At 44.9% G+C, this 12314-nt stretch overlaps 1 protein-coding gene across 9 annotated transcripts in view; it reads right to left on the minus strand.

Annotated features, from left to right (window-relative positions):
- The window catches only part of LEKR1 (leucine, glutamate and lysine rich 1), a 35723-nt gene that overhangs the window by 2144 nt on the left and 21265 nt on the right, over positions 1 to 12314 (minus strand). For 8 of the 9 annotated variants that reach the window (XM_042042228.1, XM_042042230.1, XM_042042232.1 and 5 more), the window contains 6 exons: positions 8370 to 8451; positions 6784 to 6861; positions 6341 to 6544; positions 5102 to 5195; positions 2322 to 2474; positions 1069 to 1368 (listed from right to left, as the gene is read on the minus strand). In XM_042042228.1, coding sequence (XP_041898162.1) covers positions 1069 to 1368; positions 2322 to 2474; positions 5102 to 5195; positions 6341 to 6544; positions 6784 to 6861; positions 8370 to 8451 — 911 coding nt within the window. The remainder of the gene's footprint in view (positions 1 to 1068; positions 1369 to 2321; positions 2475 to 5101; positions 5196 to 6340; positions 6545 to 6783; positions 6862 to 8369; positions 8452 to 12314) is intronic. The other variant, XM_042042235.1, reaches the window with a different exon arrangement.

Consider the following 12314-nt stretch of genomic DNA (forward strand, 5'->3'; position numbering starts at 1 on the left):
GGAAAAGCGCCGTCCCTCAAACCTGGACACTCCCGGGACACGGACCTCCCCTGCACCGCCCTCCTGTTCCCTCGGGAGCCGGTGGGAAATCCCAGGGAAGGGCTCAGAAGGTATTTCTGCTCTTGGGAAGGAAAGGCAAAGGACAGAGGTGCGGTGACACCGAAGGGAGTCAGAACTGCTTTTCCCTGAACCCTCTGCAGTGGGAGAGCACAACCTGCATGGAGCCATGGAATCAGGATTGGAATCAGGTATGGAATCAGGTATGAACACTTGGAATCATGGAATCACTCATGGAAAGGCCATGGAGTCCCTCTGTTGTCCCAGCACTGCCAATGCCCCTCTACCTCATGTCCCCACCCTGGACTGGGCACAGATTGGGCACAACCTCACTGTAATTCCACTCACAGCTTTCCCACCTTTCCAAGGAGTAACTCAGTACCAGCCCCAGCACTAATTCACTTGGAAGAGTTTTATTTTCACTGTTGACCAGTTCTTTTTCCTGCCACTTAACTGCTTTGGACATTCCAGCCTAATCTTATCTGCAGTCCCTGACTCCACATTTCTCATGGAGCAGCTCTCTCCTCCCTTCCCATTATATTCCAAGCATTCAGCAAATGCTTGTGGTCAGAACATCCATCAGTCAAATTTCTCTTTGCATTTAGTTCATTTTTATGCATTCCTGAGTTAGGGAACGTGGCTGCACTGGTAGGAGCTGGGACACCAGTCCAAGGAATGAGAAATATCCATGTTTTCTACTCTAAGAACTGGGAATTCATTTTTGTTTACTCAATGTTTGGGCAGTGGGGCATGAGGCTACAGACTAAGGCAGGCCTTGCAGGACCTGAAAAATAGATACATTTTCCTATAAAACACTAATTTAAGTGTTTGCTGAATTAAAACTTCCCATCTTTTGTGATCTACCATATTTAGGAAATGACAATGGATTTGTTTGGGAAATCTTTGCATGTCAATGGATTTTCTGGTCTGAAACACAGAACTTTGAATGATTTTAGGTATCACATGTCTCCAAGTAAAAATAACCAGGCATTTCCTGGGTTATGTTCCTACCTCCTCTTGAACTTGATTCAAACTGTGAATCAGCTGTGTCCTCTCCTGGGTTAATTTTTCCAGTTCATCTGACTTGTGCTTAATTTCTTTCCTCAGTTTATCCAGGAATGATTCATTGTTGCTCTTTTCCATGGTCAGCTGGAATTCAAGCTCACTGATGAGCCTTTTAAGGCTCTGGATTTCTTTTTCCTTGTCTCCATCTTTCTCTGCCAGTTTCATTTGGGCATCTTGGAGCTTCTTCTCCAGAATTTCCGTCTCCATCCTCAAGCTCTTGGTGGCACTAGATATTAAACCTGGGATCTGGGTGAGATCAGACAGGAATTAATCTCCACTCAGTACCTCTAAATATGGAGAATTAATAGCAGACAAATGTTAACTTGAGGAAAAAACCAACAAATTTAAACTTACAGGTCCTCAGAGAGGAAAAAAAAGCTCTGAATTTACATAATACCCTCAGAGGACACCAGAGAGCTGCAAATTAATCACCACTCATTGAGAACACAGAGATTAATTAGAGTGTTCAGGATCAAACAGAGACATTGAGGTAAAAATGGGAAAATTTAACTTCAAGATAAATTTAGTGCAAGTCGGTGTTTCCTCAGGGTTTAAAACTCATGGTTAAATATTTGTCAAGTGAACAAAGCCAACCTTATTCTCATCTCTAAACCACTGCACAATGCCCCAGATTTTAAATAACAATATAACCTCATCACATTCCTTTTAATTTTTCCAGGTTTCTCAGGAATTGTTTCAAACCTTTTGAAAACTCAGGTTGCAGGTACAGTTTCTCAATTTCTGTATAAAACTGGAGGGGGATCTGGAGCCCCCAACCCCCTGTGGTGGCAGCACCAGTCCAGCCCAGCTTTACTGGCCCCTCACCCTGGAGCTGCTGGGTTCACTTGGGAAGGGGGAAAAATGTGGGTGGGCTTGTGGCACCTCATCACAGCCTGAAACAGTCCCAAGCTTTAAAAAAATGATGATGTCAGATTAAATATAATTAACAACTAGTCTGGGGACATAGATGGAGTTTTGGTGGTGAAAATGTGAGATGAGAAAGAACTTCCACACCAATTAACTTGGACTGGAATAGTTATTTTCAGCCTGTTCCATTAAAAAAAAATTACATATACTAAGAGTGGGAAAAAGTACTGTATCAGCCAGATAGAGGACGACACAGAGAGAAGGTTTTATTCCTTCACATTCACAGATTTATGTGATCTTCTGCCACAAGTTTTCTCTTGAGCATTGCACACCTTCTGCTGGAGCTCCTCGTGTTCTCTCTGATATTTTGTGATCAGTTCCTGCTGTTTTTGTCTCTCCAGGTCCAGCTCCACTCTGGCCTCTTCCCTGACTTTCAGAATTGCTTCTTTGTGCCGAGCCTCCCCTTTGGCCAGGTCCATTTCCAGCTGGGGGACAAGAGGGTGTCAGTGGCATTGTCACACTGGTCTGGGATGGGAGGGACCTCAAAGCCCACCCAGTGCCACCCCTGCCATGGCAGGGACACCTCCCACTGTCCCAGGCTGCTCCAAGCCCCAGTGTCCAGCCTGGCCTTGGGCACTGCCAGGGATCCAGGGGCAGCCCCAGCTGCTCTGGGCACCCTGTGCCAGGGCCTGCCCACCCTCCCAGGGAACAATTCCTTCCCAATATCCCATCCAGCCCTGCCCTCTGGCAGTGGGAAACCATTCCCTGTGTCCTGTCCCTCCAGGCCTTGTCCCCAGTCCCTCTGCAGCTCTCCTGGAGCCCCTTCAGGCCCTGGAAGTTCATCCCAGACCCTTCTCCAGGCTGGAGTTTTGGGTAAAATATCCCAGTCTGTACAGCTTCTCCAATAATTCAGCCGTAATTTCCCCAATAGAAAAGCCTGGATTCTGGAGGAAACCCTGAAGGCTGCATTTAGGAAAATGCTTTTCCTAACCCAGGATGTTCCCATTCCCTTTGTGCAGGCTGATTCTAATGGATTTAATTGCAGCAGGCTGAGAGCACAACAGGCACATTAAATGCACAACTCAAACCTCATTACTTCAAGTGATTAAAAGCACAAAAGCCCACAATGAGCTTAATTACAATTATCTAATTTCACACATTAATTATGAGCAGAAGTATAATAAATCTCCCTGAACTCTTTAGGGGGAAAAGAGAAACTGGAAATATTTTCATTACTTTTTAAACCAAAATACACCAACTTCTGGGTGTGGAAGAGATGCAAATGCCCCATTAAGGTTTAGCTTAAAATTGCTGTATTTGTAAGATGCTCAAAGTAGACTATTATTATTATTTTTATTATTATTATTATTATTATTATTTCTATATTCTTAGATGGGAGTTGGGATTCTGAACATAACTCCCCAAATTTATTAATTTTACCTATTATTATAGATCCTGATCACTTGTTGGAGGCTACTTGACTACAAAGACTACACAAATAAAGGCAATAGAGAAACCTGAGCTCATTTACACAAACATTTCACATCTAATATTTGAAATTAATGAAGCTGAGAACCAGGACAGGAAATAAAGTGGAAGCTGATGTTCCAAGAGAGCGTAATGGCCACTAATTGATTTAAACCCACTTACATGCTCCTCATTAATTAATATTTTTAAAGTCCAGAAAACAAATGTGTGCAGGAGGAATTCCAGGAGGAATTTCTCCACGGAAAGGGTGGTCAAGCACTGGAAGGATGGACCACAGCTGGAGGTGGCCAAGGAAGGACTGGACGTGCACTCGGGGCTCTGGGCTGGTGACAAGGTGATGGGTGGTCACTGAAAGGTTGGGCTCGATGGTCTTGGGGGACTTTTCCAACCCCAGTAATCCTGGGATTCTCTAAATATGGTGTGTTCCAATGGAGTCATTTCTTAAATTACTTCCTAAAAGTGATTTTTTTGTTGTTCCACTATAACAACTTAAGGTTTATGTGTATTTTAGACAGAAATCTTGAGCCCTTGATACTCTGCAGTGGCACAAACCAAAGGCAACGTTGTCACTTTGTTGAATTTTTTTGGCTGCTGAGCCCGGTTTTGGGGCCTTGCCACGGCTGCATTTTAATGGCTGTGACACCAAAGCTGATACTGCTCCTTCTCCCTCCCACCAATCTTTATCTTGTTCTCATGTCAGGTTGAAAACACTCTGTGATTATGGAGCAGCATGATCCCCTTCCCAAATTATATCCTGTGACAGGGCAGTGAAGGTGTTTTCAAAGAAATGTAACTGATCCTAATAGCTACCAGTCCCCAGATTTTCCTGGGACTAAATAAAGCTTTCAGACATTGAAACAAAAAATACAGTAATTTCAGTCACCAATTATGTGAGGCTTACATCAGACAAGTCACAGTTATTGTTCAACTCTGCTTTTAAATTTTCCTTCACGGATATATACATTTGTTTTAATTCCTTATTCTTTTTAATATATAATTTTTTTAAATATATAAATATATTTTTATTTCTTATTCAGTTCAGGGTTTTTTGGTGCTCAAGGGAAAAAGCTGCAGATGAAAACACAGTTGACATGGTGCCAGCTGTTTATGGGAAACAGCTTCCCAAACCCCACTGGATGAGGCTGGCAGGAGAACTCCTTGTACAAAGGATACTTTGGACAAGCTGTGGCTGCCCCTGGATCCCTGGCAGTGCCCAAGGCCAGGTTGGACACTGGGGCTGGGAGCAGCCTGGGACAGTGGGAGGTGTCCCTGCCCATGGCAGGGGTGGCACTGGGTGGGCTTTAGGGTCCCTCCAACCCAAACCAGTCTGGGATCCTGTGATTCCGTGAACTTCAACAAACATTAAATGTGCTTTTAGAAATAGGAGGCACCCCAAAACAAACCCTTCCCTGTAAATTTCTGCATTTGAGGCCCCAGCAGACCCAGAGGTCCCAGGCAAACAAGATTTGTGTGTTCCTGATAGAACTTTTGGCTGAGTGGCTTCCAAACCAGTCTTTGTATGAGTCCATGATTCCATCACATGTGGCACCTGAGGAGGTCGTTCCCTGCCTTCCTGTGCCCTTTGTGAAACTGAAAAGCCCCGAAGCAGAGCCCCCAGAGTCACCTTGTCCCTCCAGGAGTCCTCACTCCGCACCTTCTGCCTCAGCGCCTCCTGCAGCTGCTCCGTCCTGCTCTGCTGCGACACCAGCAGCAGCTCCCTAAAAACAAAAATTCCATGTAAAGCTGGGCCCTGCCCACACTGCTGCAATCCATTTCCTTGCACTGAAGTCCTGCTTCTCCTTCCCCTTTTGCTCAGTATTTATATTTTGTTCAGTATGTATATTTGTATATTTGCAATAAATCCCAGGAATCCTGCCCGGAGGCAGGGCAGGAGTTGCCACTTGGCATCTCCACCATGCCCTGACCTGCTTCCTGAATTTCGTGTTTTAAAGAAAATACAGAACTTGGCCTGCCACTTCAAATGGTATTTTAATACTTTTTGGTATTTCTCAAGACAAATTTCAAAGAACACAGAGAAACTTAAAATATTCCAACCAGAAATTGTATTTCATGAACTTGGAATGTTAGGATCATTAATTTACAAATTGTAATGGGTTTGGAATGAAAACCCCAGAGTGCTTTCTGTTGTTCAAGGTACTGTTTGTTACGTGGGGCTTGTAGGGCAAGACTCCTGGAGAGGTTAAGTTCCTGTCAGTGATGTTGTTAACAACTTGTCCACCACAAAAATGCCATCAGTATTCCCTCAGCCAGGGTCCTGGATAGGATCTGGTGCTTGGGGAGGTGTGAGAGCAACTCTTCACCAGTTCAGTCTGGCTCTGAAGGGTCTCAGCTATGAACAAAGCTGCCATTGTCCCTGGAACTGCTTTTGAGATGTGGAAAATAAAGCACTGGGCTTCTGAGGACTGTTTTCCCTGGACTGGGATCGAGTTTGAGTGCCTTTGCTTTGGACTCACCAACCTGAATCCATATTTTTTTAATTACCTGCACTAGAATCTCCGTATCCAGTTTTACTCCTGACAACCACGGGCTTGTTTTCAGCATTTGAAAGTGCCAGGAGGCACCAACTGTTCTGCATTTCAGGGGTTTGAACATTCCCTGCACCTTTAGCACAAAGAGCAGCTGAACAGCTGCAAGAAATGGGATTTGGGCTCAGATTAAACTCCAGCTGAAGCCCTGCAGTCCAAGCAGAACTTGTCTACTCCTATTTTTTTATAGGACCTTTTCTTTTTTTCTCTTCCATTCAAGTTTTTTCTATCCCGTAATAATTTAAAAAACCAATCCAATGACCTCCAAAATCTCCAGAATTTTCAGGAGAACCTGAGTCCAGCTCAGCTCCCTTTACCTTTCCTGCTTCAGCATCAGCAGCTCCTGCTCTGTTTGGCTCAGGAGAGCTTTCAGGGTTTCCAGCTCACTCTCTGATCTCCCAGTTCTTCTCTTCAGATCTTCTTCTTTCCTTTCTTTCTCGGCCACTTCCTCCTGTAAATGTTTGCAGACTTGTTGGCAAATGAGAAGGGATTCCTCCTTTTCCTTCAGCTCTTTTGTAAGTCTACAGATGAAATAAAGGAGTAGCAGCATTGTAGTTACTACATTCTTACTTATAGACAGAAATAAAAATGCCTAGAAAAGAAAACATCAGTCAAAACCCCCCATATTCATCATGAAGTAAAATCTAGACATTTGAAAGAAAAATTTAAAAAATATTGTATAAAAATGCATTAAAAATCATAAAGTTTTTGCTCTCACTGCTCAAAAATATCTATAATGAAATATCATTTCAGCATTTACCTGGCCTCAGCAATTCCATTTTCATATTTGATCTTTTTCAGTTCATTTTGACAGACATCAAGTTCTGTTGACTTCACCCTGAAAAACATTGGAAATAAAAGGGTATTATCCAAAGAAATGAGCCCTTACTCCTGCAGCAGCCTGGACATCACTTCTGGTGCATTTCCCACCTTGCATTTTCCATTCCAGGTGAAAGGCCACGAATAGAAAGTTCTGTCAGCTCTAGCAAAGTTGTTAACAATTGGAAGTTACACTTCCAGTGTCATCTCAGCCTGACCTGGATCACAACTGTTGCAAACAAGAAGTGAGATCTTGCAACACTGATGACAGTTTTGAGTAATAAATGAATAAAATGGAACAAATCCCAATTTTGGAGATAAAAGGGCTGGAACCTTTGCAGGTTTCATGTCATTATGTCATCATTTCACCAATTAATAACCATGGTTAAGCTTCATATTTACATTTAAACAGATATAGAATATGTTGTTTTATTAAACTGTGCCCATATTACACTGAAATGTTAATTTACACTTGGAAAGCCCTCAGTGTTTATTTAACTGTGTTCATGACATCTTTGTTTCCCACTCAATCCTTACATTATCTCTGAAATACTTTGTTGCTAAGCATCCCAAATATTTGCAACTTGGTCATGGTCAGCCCCCCTGAATAAAGGAACTGAAACCAGAAAGTGCAGAGCAGAAAGGCAGGAATCCTTTGCTTAAATTTCAGGAACATGTGGGAGAAGAGTGACGTTGGATGGTCTTGAGCCAGGCAGTGCCAGTTCCTGACTCCTGAGCTTCACATTTGGAGCAGGGCCTGTGCCTTTCCAGCATCCTCTGGCACCCTCTGAATTCTCCTGGAGATGATGTCCCCAGGCTGCTCCAGTGCCCACTGAGGTTTTCAGCACTTGGCTGTAGAATTTGGAATGTTTGGGTGGTGTTGGGGTGTCAGGCTCCAGCTGTGGGAGTGTTCTGAGGGGCTGTGGAGTGCTCTGGGAGTGTGAGAAAATCCTGGAGTGGTTTGGGTTGGAAGGGACCCTAAAGCCCATCTTGTTCCACTCACATCTTCCACAGACCAGGTGGTTCCAAGCCCCGTCCAACCTGGCCTTGGGCACTGCCAGGGATCCAGGGGCAGCCACAAATTCCCTGGAAAACCTGTGCCAGGCCTCGCCACCCTCCCAGGGAACAATTCCTTCCCAATATCCCACCTAACCCTGCCCTCTGGCAGTGGGAAACCATTCCCCCTTGCTCTGTCAGTACACACTACTTCCCACACACATTTTCAGTCCCGAATTTATGTGGATTTCCCAAAATGCATCCTACACCTGTGTGTTACGTGAGGCACTGGATCAGGCTCATTATCCCTCCTCTGCAGTTCCATTAATGCCTGCTGGAGATAGGAAGCCCTGCTCCCACAGCCAGGCTGGCTGAGGCAGGTGCTTAGAAATAATAACATGAAGATAAAATAGTTCTTCTGTTGGCCAAAACCTTCTCAGATCATCGTGACAAGCAGCACTTGCTGGAAAAAAAAAAGTGGTTTATGTGTTTTTTGTGCAGTGGGAAGCAATCAAGGAACAGGATTCTTACAGTAACAGCTTCTTGTAGTGGTCCATCTCTGCTGTCACCTTCTGCAGCTGCAGGCCAGCTGTCTCCACCTGATTTGTTAAATCTGAAAACAAAAACACGAGGTTGTGTCTGTGTTTACACTAAATGAATTCACTTTAGGGGTTTGTTTCCATGCCAGACCTGCAGCTCCCTGCTCCCAGGCAGAGTGGTGCACACGAGCAGAGTACCTTTACAGCAAAAAGCTGGGTTTTGTCTGTTCGGGGCTTTTTATCCCACCAGAAAACATCAACTTCAACTACACTGACACATGAAATGCTTTAAATCATATGGGTTGTACATAAAGCTGACAGCAAACACATGCAGGAAGGTGGACCCAAAACTCACCTGGAACTTACTTCACCTGAAACCTTGGCACTAACGTAGTGGTGTTACGTGCTTCTCCAGATGTTATCTGTCAGAACGCACCACCTTAGCTCCAATCAGCCACTGCCTTTTTCCCCAGTACATATCCCAGTTTTCTTAGTTTAATTATCTCATCTGGTTTTGTGTGCCTTTATATCATCCTTTTCTATGTTTTTAAATCCTAAGAAAAGCCGTAACTTGAAGATGTGAAGCCCCGTAAACTGAAACAACAGCACATGGCTTAATCTGATTTTCATCTCCATGAACATATCACAGAATCATGGAATGGGTTGGGTTGGGAGAAACCTTAAAGCTCATCCAGTCCCAACTCCCTTCCACTATCCCAGGTTGCTCCAAGCCCCATCCAACCTGGCCTGGAACACTCCAGGGATGGGGCAGCCACATCAACTTGGGCATCTCTAAATAAGCTTGTGAACAAGAGCTGCCTTTCTAGAAAGCCTAAGAATTATTTAAAATCAAAGTTTCTACCAAAAAGGCAGCACCGTGAACTACACGGAAAAAAATCCAATGACAAATCATTGCAACAGATCTAAAAGTGAAAGAAAAAACATGACTTTTCCTCAGAATGCAACAGCAAACAAAGTGAGGTGACCTTGTCTCTGAAGGACAGCTCCCAAGACAGTCCATCAAAGTTCTCTGATGCATCTTCCCAGAAGCCAAATCTGTCACTCCTGTTCTTAAATTTATCATTTCGCCACAATTTCCTGAATTTCTGTAACTTTTCCCACATATCTCTTTCAGTCATTTCTAGCAATGCTGATGGATGATCCCAGCGTGGGATTTCCCACCAGCCACACTTTTTCTGGTAAATCCTACAATTGGAAGGGTCCTCTCTTTTCAGTAAAGGGAAAAGGAAAGTTGGTCATTAGACTACAACAAAAAAAAACAGGGAGAGAATGATACAAGGTAAAACACACAGGGCCTGTTGGATCCATTCCCAAACTATCAGCATTTATAAACAGCTTTTTCAAGAGAAAGGTACGATTTCTTTGGACTCGACTAAACCCTTGCAAAAATCATGGAAGTTAATTGTCAAAGCACCTTCTCCACCACCTGCCATGGGTGCCAAAACCAATCAAACCCATTTTTGTGTACTGCACCTGTGGTACCAAGAGCTCAGATGTCAGTGCCAGCGATGGAAGGTGGACTGCAGTGAGCAGAGCTCCAAGCTGCGAGCACTGGTGGCACCTTCCCTTGGCTCCGAGCCACAGTGGTGGCCAAGCACCCTCTGGACACATCAGGCCACCTGCAGTCCCTTCTGGTCCCTTCACTGGGCATTCCTCAGCAGTGCATTGTCCTGCACTTTCCCAAAGCTAAAGAATCCAACTTCCATTTCCTGTCATTCATCCTGCTGTTGCCTGTCAGAATTCCTACAGAAAAGGGAGAAGCTTTGGCTTCAGCTGCCAAGCAGATGTGAGGCACAACACTGGGAACCAGCCAAGCCTGACAGCAGGAACGTGACTCTGTGAAAACAGATTAAGCCCAGATTAGTGTGGATGGACACCAGAAAGAGCAGAGCCCTCTGCCCATCCTTGCAGGCTGCTGTGGAGAAGATTTTCCCAGACAGCTCTTTCTGACCTTTTTAAAATTGTTATTTGAAAAGATCTCTGCCAGTAATTAATAAATCTGGTATTTTTTCTTCTTCCTCGATGTGGGAGTATGGACACAAGTTCTGGAATAAAGGAAAAGGAGAGGGATGATGCTTGGTTTGGTTCTGTACTTTGGGTGGTCTCTTTCAACGCTGTTTCCTCTTTCACTCAATTTGGTTTCAGAAGTTTTCATGCACACTGAGCATGGACAGGAGTTTTTCATGAGGGAATACATGGATTTAATTATACAGATGGTTTCTGCAAGTCTTCTCTGGAGAGGATTCTCACCAAAGTCAATGGGAGCTGGTGAGCACCAAGTCCCACATCCATGGAAGCAGATTTCAATGAAAAACATGGTAAAAATGTGCACACTAATAAGGAGAATGGTAATACGAATGGAAACCTGTGCTGAAAACTTGCTGAACAGAGGAAAATGTATTCAAATGCTTATGTAAAAATGTTCTCTGGTAATGAAAATAAAGCCTATTGCAAAACATGCAAAGCCAACAGAAAGAAGTCACACTTTGTAATACTGATACTGGGCTCAATGCTGCAAGAACAACCACATCTTAAAGTCTCACCAGGCCAAATCCGTCTCAGTTTCATTCATGTTTAATTTTACTTATTTTTGTGACTCAGATGGCTCTCACCATAGTCAGAAACCTTCCAGCAACCTTTCAGTGAGCCCATGCTGTGACAAGGACAGAGACTGAGGGGCACAGCCCGAACGTACACGAGGACTTGATGAACCATGGGCACAGAAAAAAACTGGGGACTGTTTCCTCTTCCTTGGCTGAATTACCATCACTGCAGCCCCTGGCATGTGCAAAACACCCAGGAGAGCCTGCCCAGAGCTGGCTTTCAGGAATTTAACCATCCAGTTTGCATCCAAGGGCACAGTGCCCCAGCTCCTACTTGGAAACAGCAACAACCGGTGAAGTTTTCAGTGAAAAATAAAAATAATAAGCAGCACATTGGGTAAGCAGCCACTCTGGAAGCCATCAACTCCACAGCTAATTCCTAACAGACTCCCAGTGAGATCAGACCAGAAGCACATGTGGTAGAGCTATGTAATTTTCTGTTTTTCCTGCAAAACCTACAAAATCCAATCCAATATAATTTCTGACAATTTGGGGGTAATTTAAATAAAAACCCAATGTTTTATACATGTGCACAAAAAGGAAGATTATTTTCCTGTAGTTAAGACGTTATGGGAAGGTTCATAAGCACAGCTCAAATAGATCATGGAATCCCAGAATGGTTTGGGTTGGAAGGGACCTTAAATCCCATCCCATCCCATCCCATCCCATCCCATCCCATCCCATCCCATCCCACTCCCTGCCATGGCAGGGACACCTCCCACTGTCCCAGGCTGCTCCCAGCCCCAATGTCCAGCCTGGCCTTGGGCACTGCCAGGGATCCAGGGGCAGCCCCAGCTGCTCTGGGAATTCCATCTCAGCCCCTCCCCACCCTCCCAGGGAACAATCCCTTCCCAATCTCCCATCCATCCCTGCCCTCTGGCACTGGGAAGCCATTCCCTGTGTCCTGTCCCTCCAGGCCCTTGTCCAGAGTCTCTCTCTGTGTCTCCAGTAGCTCCTTCAGGCCCTGGAAGGCCATAGTTAGGTCACCCTGAAGCTTCTCTTCTCCAGGCTGAACAATCCTAATTCTCTCAGCCTCTCCTCACAGCAGAGGTGTCCTTCTCTCTCCAGACCCTCCTCTGGATTCACTCCAGCAGCTCCCTGTCCTTCTCCTGCTGGGGATCCCAGATTGGCCACTGAGGACACGCAGACCCCGTCAGCCCCTCAGCCCCCAGTGCCTCGGCAGCTGCTGGACAGAAACCCCACAGCACAGCAGGTCCAGGGCAGCCACGGCACAAACCTGGTGTGTGTCAGCGAGCCTCTGGGCTGAAATGCAGGGCTGCAAACCCCTCCTGCCCCCAAGGTCACAGATAAAT

This window comes from Corvus kubaryi, unplaced genomic scaffold, assembly GCF_017639235.1.
Source record: "Corvus kubaryi isolate FWS band 111438036 unplaced genomic scaffold, C.kubaryi_AGA036_p1.0 37397, whole genome shotgun sequence".
Classification (NCBI taxonomy): domain Eukaryota; kingdom Metazoa; phylum Chordata; class Aves; order Passeriformes; family Corvidae; genus Corvus; species Corvus kubaryi.